The sequence below is a fragment of the Salvia miltiorrhiza genome, chromosome 8, assembly GCF_028751815.1.
Source record: "Salvia miltiorrhiza cultivar Shanhuang (shh) chromosome 8, IMPLAD_Smil_shh, whole genome shotgun sequence".
NCBI classification, from domain to species: domain Eukaryota; kingdom Viridiplantae; phylum Streptophyta; class Magnoliopsida; order Lamiales; family Lamiaceae; genus Salvia; species Salvia miltiorrhiza.
Window position 1 is genome coordinate 30,361,552 of NC_080394.1, and position 13,260 is coordinate 30,374,811.

The 13,260-nt window shown below is 38.3% G+C and overlaps 1 protein-coding gene and 1 long non-coding RNA gene across 2 annotated transcripts; both read right to left on the bottom strand.

Moving 5' to 3' along the window:
• Nucleotides 1–765: 765 nt before the first annotated feature.
• LOC130998305 (uncharacterized) lies at nt 766–1,542 on the bottom strand. The gene has a single exon (XM_057923735.1). It carries the CDS (start codon nt 1,540–1,542, stop codon nt 766–768), a length of 777 nt encoding a protein of 258 aa, XP_057779718.1.
• An 8,266-nt stretch (nt 1,543–9,808) lies between these two features.
• LOC130997622 (uncharacterized) lies at nt 9,809–10,704 on the bottom strand. Its single transcript, XR_009093132.1, has 2 exons — nt 10,279–10,704; nt 9,809–10,203 (listed from the first exon to the last, which is right to left on the bottom strand). It is a non-coding gene; the product is annotated as an uncharacterized LOC130997622 (long non-coding RNA).
• Between the last annotated feature and the right edge of the window lie 2,556 nt (nt 10,705–13,260).

Here is a 13,260-nt window from a genome sequence, read left to right on the forward strand (position 1 = left end):
GTTTGGATATTAGACTTTCATTCCACTCAACTCTTGTGCGGCACTAAATCATATACGTACTTAATTCCCTAACAGCGCGACATCGTTTAGCAAACTAGAAAATTTTCCTCAAACTCTGGTACGTCGTTATGTCGTGGAAACTTGTCTCGTCCTCTCCTGAAGATCGAAGAGGGATCTTTCTCTTGTTTAAAAGTATCGTGGCTCTGACTTGAGTAAGTCAACCAATTCGAGGATTGCATCAAATTCTATCATAGGAATAACATGTAAGTATGTCTAAATGTTTCCGCGCCTATATCGAGCTCTGAGTTCGCGGTGACGTCCTTAGTAGCAGTCTTTCATCGTCAGTTGTACTAATTCTAACGTTGTTATGGACGATTGTGGCGTCAATTCTAATATCTTACAAGCAGCATATGAAATGAAAGAATAGGATACTCCAGTATTGAATAGAGCTATAATTGACATGTCGAAAACATTAATCGTACCTGCCATGTTTCCGTGATCTCCTGCTGCTTGGTGTTGGTTAATGGCATAGGCCCTAGCGTATTGTGGTTGCCCCTGATTTCCTCTAGGACCTTGGTTTTGTCGCTGTTGGTTCCCGGGATTTTGTTGTTGGGGTGCTCCACCTCCCTTCTTTGGGCAATTCGAGACATAATGCCCGGCCTCTCCGCAGTTATAGCAGACGTTCATTCCTTTCAGACATTCTCCCGGATGGAGTTTTTGACATTTTGGGCAAGGAGTTTGAACCATTGCTTGAGGTTGTGGATTCTAATGTTGGTTCCGATTTTGATTCGCCACCCATGGTTTCTTCCCATTTCCAATGTTTCCACCAGTTCCTTCATTCCATTTTCGCTTTCCCTTACTACCATCTTGAGATGGTACAAATCCATACTGTTCGGGGGATTTTCCTTTTTCCCTTGGCAACAATGACTCAATAGTGAGGGCTCTGCTCAATGTCTGCGCGTATGTGAGACCCCCTTGACTTGCTAGGGAAATCGCTATCTCGTGACGCAGTCCGTTTCTGAACTTCTCTGCGCGTTTCTCATCACTGTCCACCAACGTCGGAGCATATCTTGATAGCTGATTGAAGGCCCTGTCGTACTCAGTCACAGTTCCCGTTTTCTGTCTCAGATTCCAAAACTCATTCTGTTTCTTCTGTCGGTAACATCCTGGTATATATTTCTCATACAATTCAGCCTTGAACTCTTCCCATGTGAAATTCTCCCACTGTTCGTCAGTCATTGTCCGCCTCACTGACTCCCACCAAAAGTCAGCTTCGTCCACCAACTGATAAGTTGCGCATGCCACTTTATCCTCATCATCACAACGGATGTAGTTGAAGATCCGTTCTATTGCCCTAACCCATTTCTCGGCATCCGCAGGTTCGCCCAATCCATCAAACGTTGGAGGTTTTTCCTTGCGAAACTTTTCCTCGGCTGTGCGATTTGGTGCTACTTGTGGAATAGGCTCTTCGGGCACAAATCCTCTACCACGCCCACGGCCACGTCCGCGCCCTCTACCACGTCCTCTTGGTACACCTTCCATTCTGATTGACGGACGAGAATCAACAGAAGAAAAGACCCATTCGGCATACATACATACATATATAGATATACACGAGATATATCACTTCTATGATGTAACCATGTGAAAGACTAGTTCTATGTGGAAACTAATCTAAAGTTAAGTGGAATAACTTAAGTGAAACCTTAATCTCATGACATTTCTTCTACGTTGTAACATATCTATGTTAAACGTTGCTATCTTATCATTTCTTACTTAAATCGATCAAGCGGAGCTTTCACGACTAACATTTCTAAAGCATCCTTGGGTAGTACTCAAACGGTTTGTAAGAGACTCATCATTCATATCGTACAGGCAGTGGACCTAACACGATAACAGAAAACTTTTCATTCATTTAATCATTTGTTTCTTTTGAAACTTTTAAACATATGGACAATAAATGCCCCTTTCATAAAATTTTTCTTAAGCCAGAAAGATTAATGGAATCTGACTCGACCATAAATTCATTGATTCGTTAAGGGCTCGGGTAGTCCCAAACACGACATACATACATACATTGCTTATATGAGTCAAAGGCTCAAAATAAAAATATGAAAGCGATAAGCAATTCATATAACATCATACATTGAAAGCGCGCACTTCTTAAAAACTTTGAAAGCATTTAAAATCATTGAAATTTTTAAGTCGTACCTTTTGTTGCGGCAGTGTGACGGCGAGCTGAGGGTCAACAATTTTCTTAGAAGCCTAGAGGTACTATTCTAGACTCGACATTAAAAGCTTACGGTTATCAGAGACATGAAAGAAAACTTATGCTCTGATACCATTCTGTCACACCCCAATTCTTGAAGGAATAAACTATAATCGGGGTGCGACTAAAATCATAGAAATGAACAAGGGAAGGACCTTGTGAAATTCAAATAATAGGATAAGAAGTCGGGCAACGCCCTTTGAGTGAAGAAAGACATAAATCAACTGATAGTAATCAATTAATAACATTCTAAATCTTAGGATCACAAGTTTGGTTTCATGCTTCTGATAACCAATATTAATTAACATAGTGCTAGAGTTGAGAGTCTAAACTCGATAAGAAACATAATTTAGAATCTTAACATAAAAGTCTCCAGTTAGAGAAACAAAAGATAATAAGAGCTAGTGCAACAGCGGAAGACAAAATACGGAGTTGAACCCTAGCCTCAGCTCTGCCCCGTCAGCACCGACCAATCAACCTGAAAACATTTGAAAGAAATTTTGGGCTAAGTACTAATGTACTTAGTGGGCTAGCATTTTTATAAACATTTCGTAATCATAAGAGCAGTTTATCCAATTATACTTGACATGACTTAGAAGGTTTTAAATTGAAATAACTTCTAAGCATGTTAAAACATTTTATTATATTGCGCGCAATTGTCACACTCCCTTTCCGTTACTCGCTGTGATCCCGGACCTTTTAGCCACCGACGGATCCATTACTCCTGCTTACTTGAACTGAGGGCGTAACCCAGTCAAGTTCCCATTTGGGACCCAATGCTCCGGAACACATCCCGTCGAGCACCCTTATAACGCCTCATACATGATTAGTGCCCGATGGAGATCAACCCACCAGGTCAGCTAATAGGTGTACACAATTCTCAAACAACGTGTTAGGTCATAAGAGAACCTCGATCGATTCATTGTTGCGAGCCTTAAACAGAGCAGAGTGCACAAAATATTTTATCGGATAAACAGTTTTCATTTCATTGAAACATTTAAGCTCAATAGCTAAACCATACATTTGGAAAATAAGCCCACCTGATTAGGCAATGCCTGTCGTTTATTCTTAACTCTGAATCGGTATAGCAGTGCTACTCCTCACGATCCACAAAGCCTACAAGAAATCTATAATCTTAATAGGTCTCCTGAATCTAATCTTAAATCATGTTGTAGTGCTTATCATTCTATGATTCATTTAGCCGGATTTTCTAAATTTAATTAATAAATATTTGAAAACTAAAATTCTTGAGTTAAGGACACCAACAATATCCTTGCTCGATTTTACTTTAATAATTGAATTAATAATAAAGTCAATTTAATCATAAATGATTTTATGCACAATTTTTTTTAATGCAAATCTCTTTCATGATTTAAAACATATAACCAATAATCACACTTAATACATATGCACATAATAATAATATTATGCAACTTAATCTTTAAAAAATAATTAAAATAAATCGGTTTGGTCTAATTAAATATTTAGGAAATTAAATCATCAATCAAATATGTAAGGTAAATAAATTATAAAAATAATTTGCAGTCCATTTCTTAAATAAAAAGGACCCAAACAATTTAATGTATAGGCCCAACTAAAATAAAAATTCGCAGCCCACTAGGAGGCCCAATATAATTAAAATCTGAGGCCCATACCTAATTTTTCTTTTTTCTTTAAACACACACAAACACACGCACATACTCACACACACAAACACACAGCGGCGCACACACACGCACGCAGCAGCAGCTGCTGCTGCGCTTCCCTCTTCCTCTCCGCCGCCGGCCACGCCGCTCCCTGACTCCCTTCTCCCTCGTCTCCTACCAACGCCGCACCACCCTCTCACCTCTCTCTCGTTCTCCTATCTCCCTCAAACAGACGCCCATCCCTCTTCTTCTTCAACGGCGAGGAGCGCCGCTGTTCCTGCTGCTCCGGCGACCGCACAGCCGTAAGCCGCGCCACCGCCCCTTTCTTCACCGAACCCAGAACTCCCTCCGACGACTGCACCAGACCAGCCGCCGCTGCCTGAACTCCCTCACTCCTCACTTAAATCGGCCGACAGCAGTAGAAGAAGCGGACTGCCACCGCGCCCTCCACCTCCATCGTCTCTCTCTCAACCCTCCCCTGTTTACAGATCCGGCGGCCGCAGCAGCGGAAACTAACCACCGCCGCCCTTCTCACCCTCTCTCTCTCCATCCTCGACAGCAGCGGGCAGAGCCGCCGTGCCGTAGCTCCTGACTTCCTCTTCCCTTTCCTCGGCCGGACAGCAGCTCGGAGCCACCGCCGACCGTACCGTCCCCATCTCCCTCTGACTTCCGGCGAACGACAGCGAGAAGCCGTCGCTGCCCTCCCCTCTACTCTCGACTCTCATGACCAGCAACAAACACACCACAAGTCGACATAACAAGACACAAGTTTGGATTTTTCTTTTCAATTTACCGATCTTGTTTTATCATCTTTTGAATGTATAACATTGTAAAAGCACAAATGTGTAGTAATATCCAAGTTATGCAGTTTATTCTCATGCTTTGTTGGTTTGATAAGTTGTAGAAGTAAAACAGCATACATAGATAGGATGCATCGTATTTGTCATTTATGCAGAGGGAATAAGTTGGAGTTTAGAAGGTAAAACCTTGATTGAATGAATTCTGATATGTTATGCGGTGATCTTGTTTGTTTGAACTTCGTTGCTGGGGTGAGGAATTAGATGAATAAGGGGGATATTTAAGGGAGTAGGATGAACATGTTAAGGTAAGAAGCGTGGGTGAAGGAGTCAAAAATGGTAGGAAGCGTGCAAAAGAGTGGGCGCATATTGAGATGGGTGAAGGAGTCAAAATGGAGGTGCTGTACTTGGCAGCTAGGAAGCGTGGGTTGGGCTTCTATTTTTGGGCTTAATTATTAACAAGGAAGGCTTAATTAAAACTAGGGCCCAAAATAATATTTGTCAAAGCCCAACACATTCAAAAATTAAAGCTTAACATAGACCTAAATTAAATCATGTACAAATAAATACTAATCATATAGAATAATCACATATTCATATAATTCAATTTATGAAATGCACAAAATTTCAAAAGACTAAATTTTTATAAAGGCTTCTGAAAATAAATTTTGTTGGAATTTAAAATATAAATCATTTTTCATTTTTCCGGCGTAAATCATCCTAATCTAAGTTTAAAATAAATTCTAAACTTAATATAAATAGGCGGGGTGTTACACCCACCCAGCCCACCCACCCAACCAAATTTTTTTTTCTTTAAATTTTTTCTCGCTACCCCCTACCCCACACCCCCAACCCCACCCCCACCCCCCCAATTTTTTTTAAAAATTTTTCTCGCCGCCCCACCCTTCCTCCTACCCCACCCCAACCACACCCACACCCACACCCCATTTTTTTTCTTCTTCTTTAATTTTGCTCGCCACCCCCACCCACACCCCCATATCCCACGGCCACCCACCCCTCTCCCCCCGCCCCAAAGATTTTTTTTATTAATTTTTTTATTTTTCTCGCCACCCCCTACCCCCACCCACCCCTTCCCCCAATTTTTTTTTATTTTTAAATTTTTCTCACGACCTCTACCCCACTAATTTTTTTTTTCAGTTTTTTAAAATTTAAAAAAAAATATCGGGAAAAAATAAAATAAAATTGGATGAGGGTGGCGAGTAAAATAAAAATAAAAAATTGGATGGGGGCGGGGGTGGCGAGATATATTTTGAAAAAAAAAAATTTTAAAAAAATTGGGGTGGGAGGGGGGATGGGTTGGGGGTGGGGTGGGGGTGGAAAAAAAAATTGGGGGGGAGGGTGGGTGGGGGCGTGGGTTGGGGTGGCGAGAAAAATTTTTAAAAAATAAAAAAAAAATAATGAATTTGGAGGGGAGGGGTGGCATGGGGGCATGGGGTGGGGGGTGACGAGAAAAAAAAATTTAAAAAGAAAAAAAAATTGGGAGGGAGGGGGTGGTGGCATGGGGTAGGGGGGGTGGTGTGGGGGTGACGAGAAAATTTTTTAAACAAAAAAAAAATTGGGGGCGTTTGGGGTAGGGGTGGGGTGGGGTGGCAAGAAAAATTAAAGAAAAAAAATAATGGTTCTGATTCGAATAAGACCCACCCACTGATATTCCTAGTGTTAAGGGCAAAATTGGAAGATCAAAAAAATGTACATCATGAGAAAATTTTGTCACACCTATAGGTCATGATAATATTTCATGATTTGGAATGAAAATGTGGAAAAAGGGCTGTCCGGGAATATTTTCCCTCCCTGCCCGGAGAAAATTTGCTAACAAAGAGAACACATGAAAAAGATAGAAAATGAGGGAAATTATTTGTTTTCCACCCTTTTTCCACAAAGAGAATGGAGCCTAACTGAACATGGCAAACATTATTTTGACATATAATTTCAAATTTCTTTATTTTTTTGACAAGAACTCAGAATTTGTTCACAACCCTTAGTTAATACTTCTTCCGTCCACGATTTAATGCCTCACTTTGGTGTGGGCACGAAGACTAATAAAGCTGAAAAAAGTGATGTGGATGAAATATAAGGGTAGTTGACTAAAGTGATAAAGGTGTTGTGAGTGGGTCCACTAGTGATAAAGTGTAAATATAGAATATAAAAATGATAAAGGTGTTTTAAGGTAGGTCCATTAGTGGCAAATGGTAGTAAATATAGGAAAAGAAGAAGAGTAAAAGGATACATAAAGCAAAATAGGGCATTAAATTGTGGACAGATTTTTTAAAGCAAGTAGGGCATTAAATTGTGGACGAATGGAGTATTAACGATTAGGACCTAGGCACAAGATATTTTATTAAAGTATATGAATGGTCTACATCGTATATACGCTACATATATAGGTGTTTTTAATTTCTTTATTAGTGGGTGGCAGCGAGATTCGACCGAATGAGAGATCGAAAAGCAAGCAGCAAATTATTTCGTTCGAGCCAAGACCCACACAACTCTATGTTTTCAAATACAATAAATCTATGCAGCCACATTGTGGTCACCCACAAACTAGTATAATAAGAAAAATCTTAATTTATTTAATTTATTTTTTAAAATAAAAATAAAATTTAATTATTTTATTATATTCTGTATATTGTACTTATTTTTTTAATTTTTTTTGTATTTTGTATTTTTAATTTATTTTTAATAAAAATAAAAAAGTTATCAAAAAATTGCAAAAAAAATAACTACAATATAGAGAATATGATAAAATAACTAAATTTTATTTTTATTTTGAAAAATAAGTTAAATAAATTAAAATATTTTCTATTTAGGTCAATTGTGGATGGCCATAATGTGGCTGTTTAGCATTACTTTTTTGATAATGAAAAATGTATTTTATATTTAATAAAAATGAATTTCATAAATTTCACACTATACTTAAGACGACTTAATCTTTAATAAAAATGTACCTATACCATAATTTATTTAAGGGTTAAGTACCAAATACCCCCTATTGATGACGTCCCTATCGCGTACATGACCCTAATAGTCAGGGTAACCGCTGTTTACTACCTCAACGTGGCAAAATCGAACCAATTTCTCCCCTGCATTTTAACGGTGCTTAACACCGTTAGAATAAATATTTTGTTTATTATTTTTAATTAAGGTGGGCCCCAACTTTCTCCCCCCGAGTCAGAACTCACTCCCGAGTTCTGACAAGTGGGACTCAACACGGACCAACTCAGTCACGCCTCACCCTCCAATTCCCAAGAAAAGAGTAGGAAGACGCCGTCGGCGAGCTCATCATCGGAAGCCTCCGCCTCCTCCACCTCGTCCCGCCCCCTCTTCTTTTCCTTCAAATTCTCCATCGACTGAAATAAAAAAGATAATCAACTTGAGAACAACAACATGTCAACGCCAACCCCTGCCTGAACAAAACTCATAGAAGAAATGATGACAAGATACGAGATTGGAACTGAAACAAAAAAGAATCCCCAAAACTGTGACATCGCTGCTACTCTCTCTCTACAAGTCATCTAAGCCATAGCCGTTGCTACTCCTTCAACTTTTGTGACATTGCCGCCTGCTCCTTCAACTTTTGGGGATGTCGCCACCGGCCCAACACCATAGCCGACATCTATTCACTTTTTCAATTTCCCCTCAATTTCTTTATTCCCTCTCTCTCTCTATCTATCCTTTTCTCCATGGTAGATCTATGTTATGGGTTAGGGCTCTAGCAATCGATCTGCACACAGGAGCCGAGCGGTAGGCAGTGACGCCATTGACGGTGGCGGTGCCCTAAATTTTGGAAGAGATTTCGAAGGTGGCCTGGAATTTTGGGGGAAACAGGGATTTTTTTCATTTTTATTCAATAGATCTGTTTTTTCACTAAAGATTTGAGGTTTTTTTTATCGTTGTTTGTTGATGGTGATGGAGGAATTTGGTGAGATTCCGGTGATGAAATGGTGATGGAATTTAGTGGCCTGGAATGGTGATAAAAGAAGACCGACGATGGTGAGATTCTGGCTCGCCGGCTCAACGGCCTCTTTCGCTGTCGTCGGAAAACACAAGATAGGGGCCACCTTAATTAAAAATTAAAAAAAAATAAAAACTAACGGTGTTAAGCACCGTTAAAATGCGGGGGGAAAATTGGTTCGATTTTGCCACGTTGAAGTAGTAAACAGCGCTTACCCTGATTATAGGGCCCTGTACGTAATAGGGACGATATCGATAGGGGAGTATTTGGTACTTAACCATTTATTTAATTCCCTCCATTAAAAGTTGTAGGTTGTAATGACCCGACTTTTTATTAAGGATTATATACTTTTAATTACTGATTTAAGGATGTATTAGAGTTCAGCATCCATTAATAAAATACGAACTTATATGAATTTGATGATTTATATACGTGATGATTTATTTTTATTTTTATTTTCAAGTGGACGATGTACTCAAAATATATTTTGAGTCCATTAATTTATTAAGGATGATTTAACATTGAAGTGTTAAATATGAAAATTTTATTAATTACTAAAGTTGATCCATGTGGTTAGTTAATTTATTAAATTGACAAGCCCAAATGGATTTTATACTTCAAATAAGAATTAATCTTGTATGTGTCAATGTATTTAAATGAGTTTGAAACCATATAATTAATGTATTAATCTCTTAGATATTTTGATGATTAAATTTGAATAGTTCCTAAGCATGCTGAAGAATTTCAGTCATACGCATGCTGAAGAATTTCAGTCATACGCATGCTGAAGAATTTCAGTCATACGCATGCTGAGAAAGAATTTCATATTCATACTTATCAAGCCACCCTCATCCATGTCCATGTTCATACTGGTCAGCTGAATAATTTACACCATCCTCATCCATCCAAGCCACCCCATTTTTCTTTAAAATCACAGCACTTTCACCATTATTTTCCATACTCAACGTCTCCTACGTTCATTCCTCCAACCAAACTTCATGGTAATTATTACAAGTATTTTTCCATCTCATTTCTTTGTCATTTACAGAGCACCTTCTGATATCCTATTATTCATGCTTATTATGCAGAAACAGTAAATCATTATCTACCAATTCAAGGTTACTTTCTAAATCGAAATACTCCATTTCTTGTATCAAGTTCATAACTCCAAAAGAACCACCAACGCATACAACTGCTCATATTCCTCTTTATGTGCATACAACTTGTGTATAAACTCGTTTTAACATTGATGTTCGAAAGGCTGAATTTGCAAGTGAGGTGTTTATATGCAGTGTGATTAATTGAAGAACAATTAAAGATCTTGACTTTTTACATGGACATATAGAGATAATTATTTCCTGACTATGTATGAATTTTGCTCAAATCATCTATGCTATGACTGAAATTGTGGCTTGAACCTACTGTGTGTGTGTGAGTCGAAATCAGAGGGAGGCGGCAGCCGCGGTGGCTCGTCGCCGGCGACGGAGCGGCGGCGGTGAACCTGCCGTTGTCTCCGATCTGCCAAGAAAGGGGAAAAGATGAGGAAAAAGAAAAAGAAAAAGAAAATGAGAATAGGGAGATCCGGGGGCTTACCTTTGTGAGACGGTGCTCGGCTCCTCACAGCGAATCCGACGACGAACGGCGGCGGCCGTGCTCTTCCACGGCCAGGCGATGGCCGTGAACACCCAAGGCGGCGGCGTGCGGCTGACTTCCAGCGGCCGAGAGAGCGAGAGAGATAGAGGTTGAGGTGAGAAGGAGGAGGCGATGAGTGAGGGAGGCGTCGGAGCCGGCGATTCTCGCCGAGGTTAGAGCAGGCGGCGGCGGCAGATCTTGGAGGAAGAAGAGGCGGCCGGAATCGAGCGAGAGAGAGAGCGGAGGCGACGGCGAGGCGGCGCGCCGGAGGCGGCGCCGCCCTCAGCCGAACGAAGGGAGAGAGAGCCGATGGTAGAGTGAGGATAGAGAGAGAGAGAGAATCGGTAGAGTGAGGATAAAGAGAGAGAGAGAACCAATATTGTGAGAGAGAGAAGAGTGAATGTCGGTAGAGAGAGAGAGAGATAGAGAGGAGTGGGCCTTTCTCAATTGGGCCGGGTTTCAGCCGAGTTTGGGCCGGGTTTCAGCCGGGTTTGGGCCGATTTTTTTTAAACTTTTGGGCCGATTTTTTTTAAACTTTTGGGCCGATTTTTTTTTAAACTCTTGGGCCGATTTAATTAAAGGATTTGGGCCTATTTTAATTTAATTGTTTGGGCCTTATTCAAAGAAAAAAAAAAACATGATAGACTTAATTTATCTAATTAATTTGGGCTTATATCTATTTAAATTATTTGAGCTCTTAATTATTAATTTAAATTGAGCTTGATTAATTTAATTATATATTGACCTTTAAATTAATTATTTAAATGGAGTTCTTTATTTCAAGTATTTATAAATGGTTTATAAAATAAAATATTTTGAGTTAAACTCTCATTTAAATTAATTCTTTTCAAATGACTTATTAATATGGATTATTTGAAAATGATTAAATGATTTTAAAAATAAGAAAGCATGATCTATGATGATATGATTTATCTATGTAATATTATAGGATTTATTTTTAAAATGACGGAATATTTGACTTGATGACATAAATAGAACGAGTTATGATTAATGCGCATGTTGATGTTCGAATAAATAGTTTCGAACCTAAATGATAGTTATGTGATAATGTTTTGAGTCTAAGGTTTTGACGAGATAAGATTAATATTAAAATTTACTAATTATTTTAAGAGTGATGATGGGCTCACTTATTGGACTTCATGATTTTATTATCTTGGGCCTCATTTGTTGGGCTCTAGAATTTAATTAATGTTGGGCCTAATATTATTAATGCACTGGGCTTCGAATTTATTCTTTTGGGCTCGAATTAAATTCCTTTTGGGCCTTGATTATTTTATTTTAATTGGGTCTTCATAATTATTCTATTAATTTTAATTAGAGAAGATTTTAAGACTTACTAATTATTAATTAGTAAGTGAATTAGATTATTTTAAAATGAGTAGATTATTAAAGATTAATAATCCGACCTCATAAGACGAGCTTTAATTCCTTAAATAGGATTAGCATCTCATAATTTAATTAAAGGAATATGAGTCATGCATAATCATTTCACGCATCCTCATTTATTGAGATTTTTCGAGAATTAGAATCTTATTTTATTTTCTCGGATTAAAGGTCAAGCACCAGAGTTAGAGCTAAACCGTGAGTCGGCTATTCAGGTAGGCTTTCTACGTATAAATTAAAACCATATATATTAGAATTGCTAAGACTTTATGCTTATGAATTTAAATGATATTGTCAATGCCTAAATGCTTTATGTTTTATTATTAATTGCCTATCTGATGTTAATCGAATTCGGATTCTGGATGGGACCGCAAATCCCTTCGGAATTAGTGTACACCTTGTGATCGTGAGTCATCTAGCGGGTTGGCCGATCATAGTGTCCGTAGAGGGAGGCCTCCCTCTCGGCACGAGTTACTGATATGGTGATTAATGATATAAAATACCTGCGCGGGTTATTGATGAAAGAAATGATATTATGTTTGGTAAATACGAGTCTTTAAAGGAAAACCCTCGTATTTTACTACCGTTGAAAGGCTTGACAATAAAATATTATGCATGTATGTAAATTTCGGCAAGTGTCCACTAAGTACTTTTGTACTTAGCCCTGCATGTATTTTTAAATGTGCAGGTTGAGCGGTGATCGAGGATGTAGTGTGCAAGCGGAGCTTTGTCAAACTAGGATGATTACCTCAGAGTAGAGTATATGTCTTCATACATATACTCAAATTGTTATTCCGCTGCGAACACTGATTATGTTAAGATATTATGTCAAACAATATGTATTATTTAATAATGTACTAAAACTATTGAGTACCCCGTTTTGGGATAATATTATGTACGGTCCCCTTGTGGCCTTCATTGATATCTAGATATTTCGATTGATTTCCTTATACAAGTCGAGTCATCAAGAAACCGAATATGTCCCTTTCTTACTCCCGCTCCTAAATTCCCTCCCTTAGTCGCGGTTTCCCCGAATTTGCTATCCTTAGCAAGTGCGGTCGTGACATAGGTATACAATTTTTTGTAAAAATTATGAAGAATAAATATAAAAAAAAAACATTAAAAAGTTGGAGATAAAGAAGAGAGAAAGAAACAAAAAAAGAAAGAAAGAAGAGAAGCCGGTAAGAAAGAGAGAGATATTGGTGGATATAAGTCCAAGAAAAAGTAGGAAGAAAGATTAAAAGCGGTAATTTGGACAGTGAGTCTAAAAGATATCTAAATTGTTTTTTTTTTTTTTTTTTTTTTTTTTTGAAGAGGTTATCTAAATTGTTATTCTAATAATTTTTTGGTTTAAAATAACTTTTAGACTTTTGATAAGGGTTAATTGTCCCTAAATACACCACATTTCCTTGAATTCTACAATTGCACATCACCTTTAAAATCTGCCCCTAAATACATCATCTTCCCTTGAATTCTATAATTGCACATCACCTTTAAAATAATCCGCCCCAAAATACATCACCTTTATATTTTTTCTGT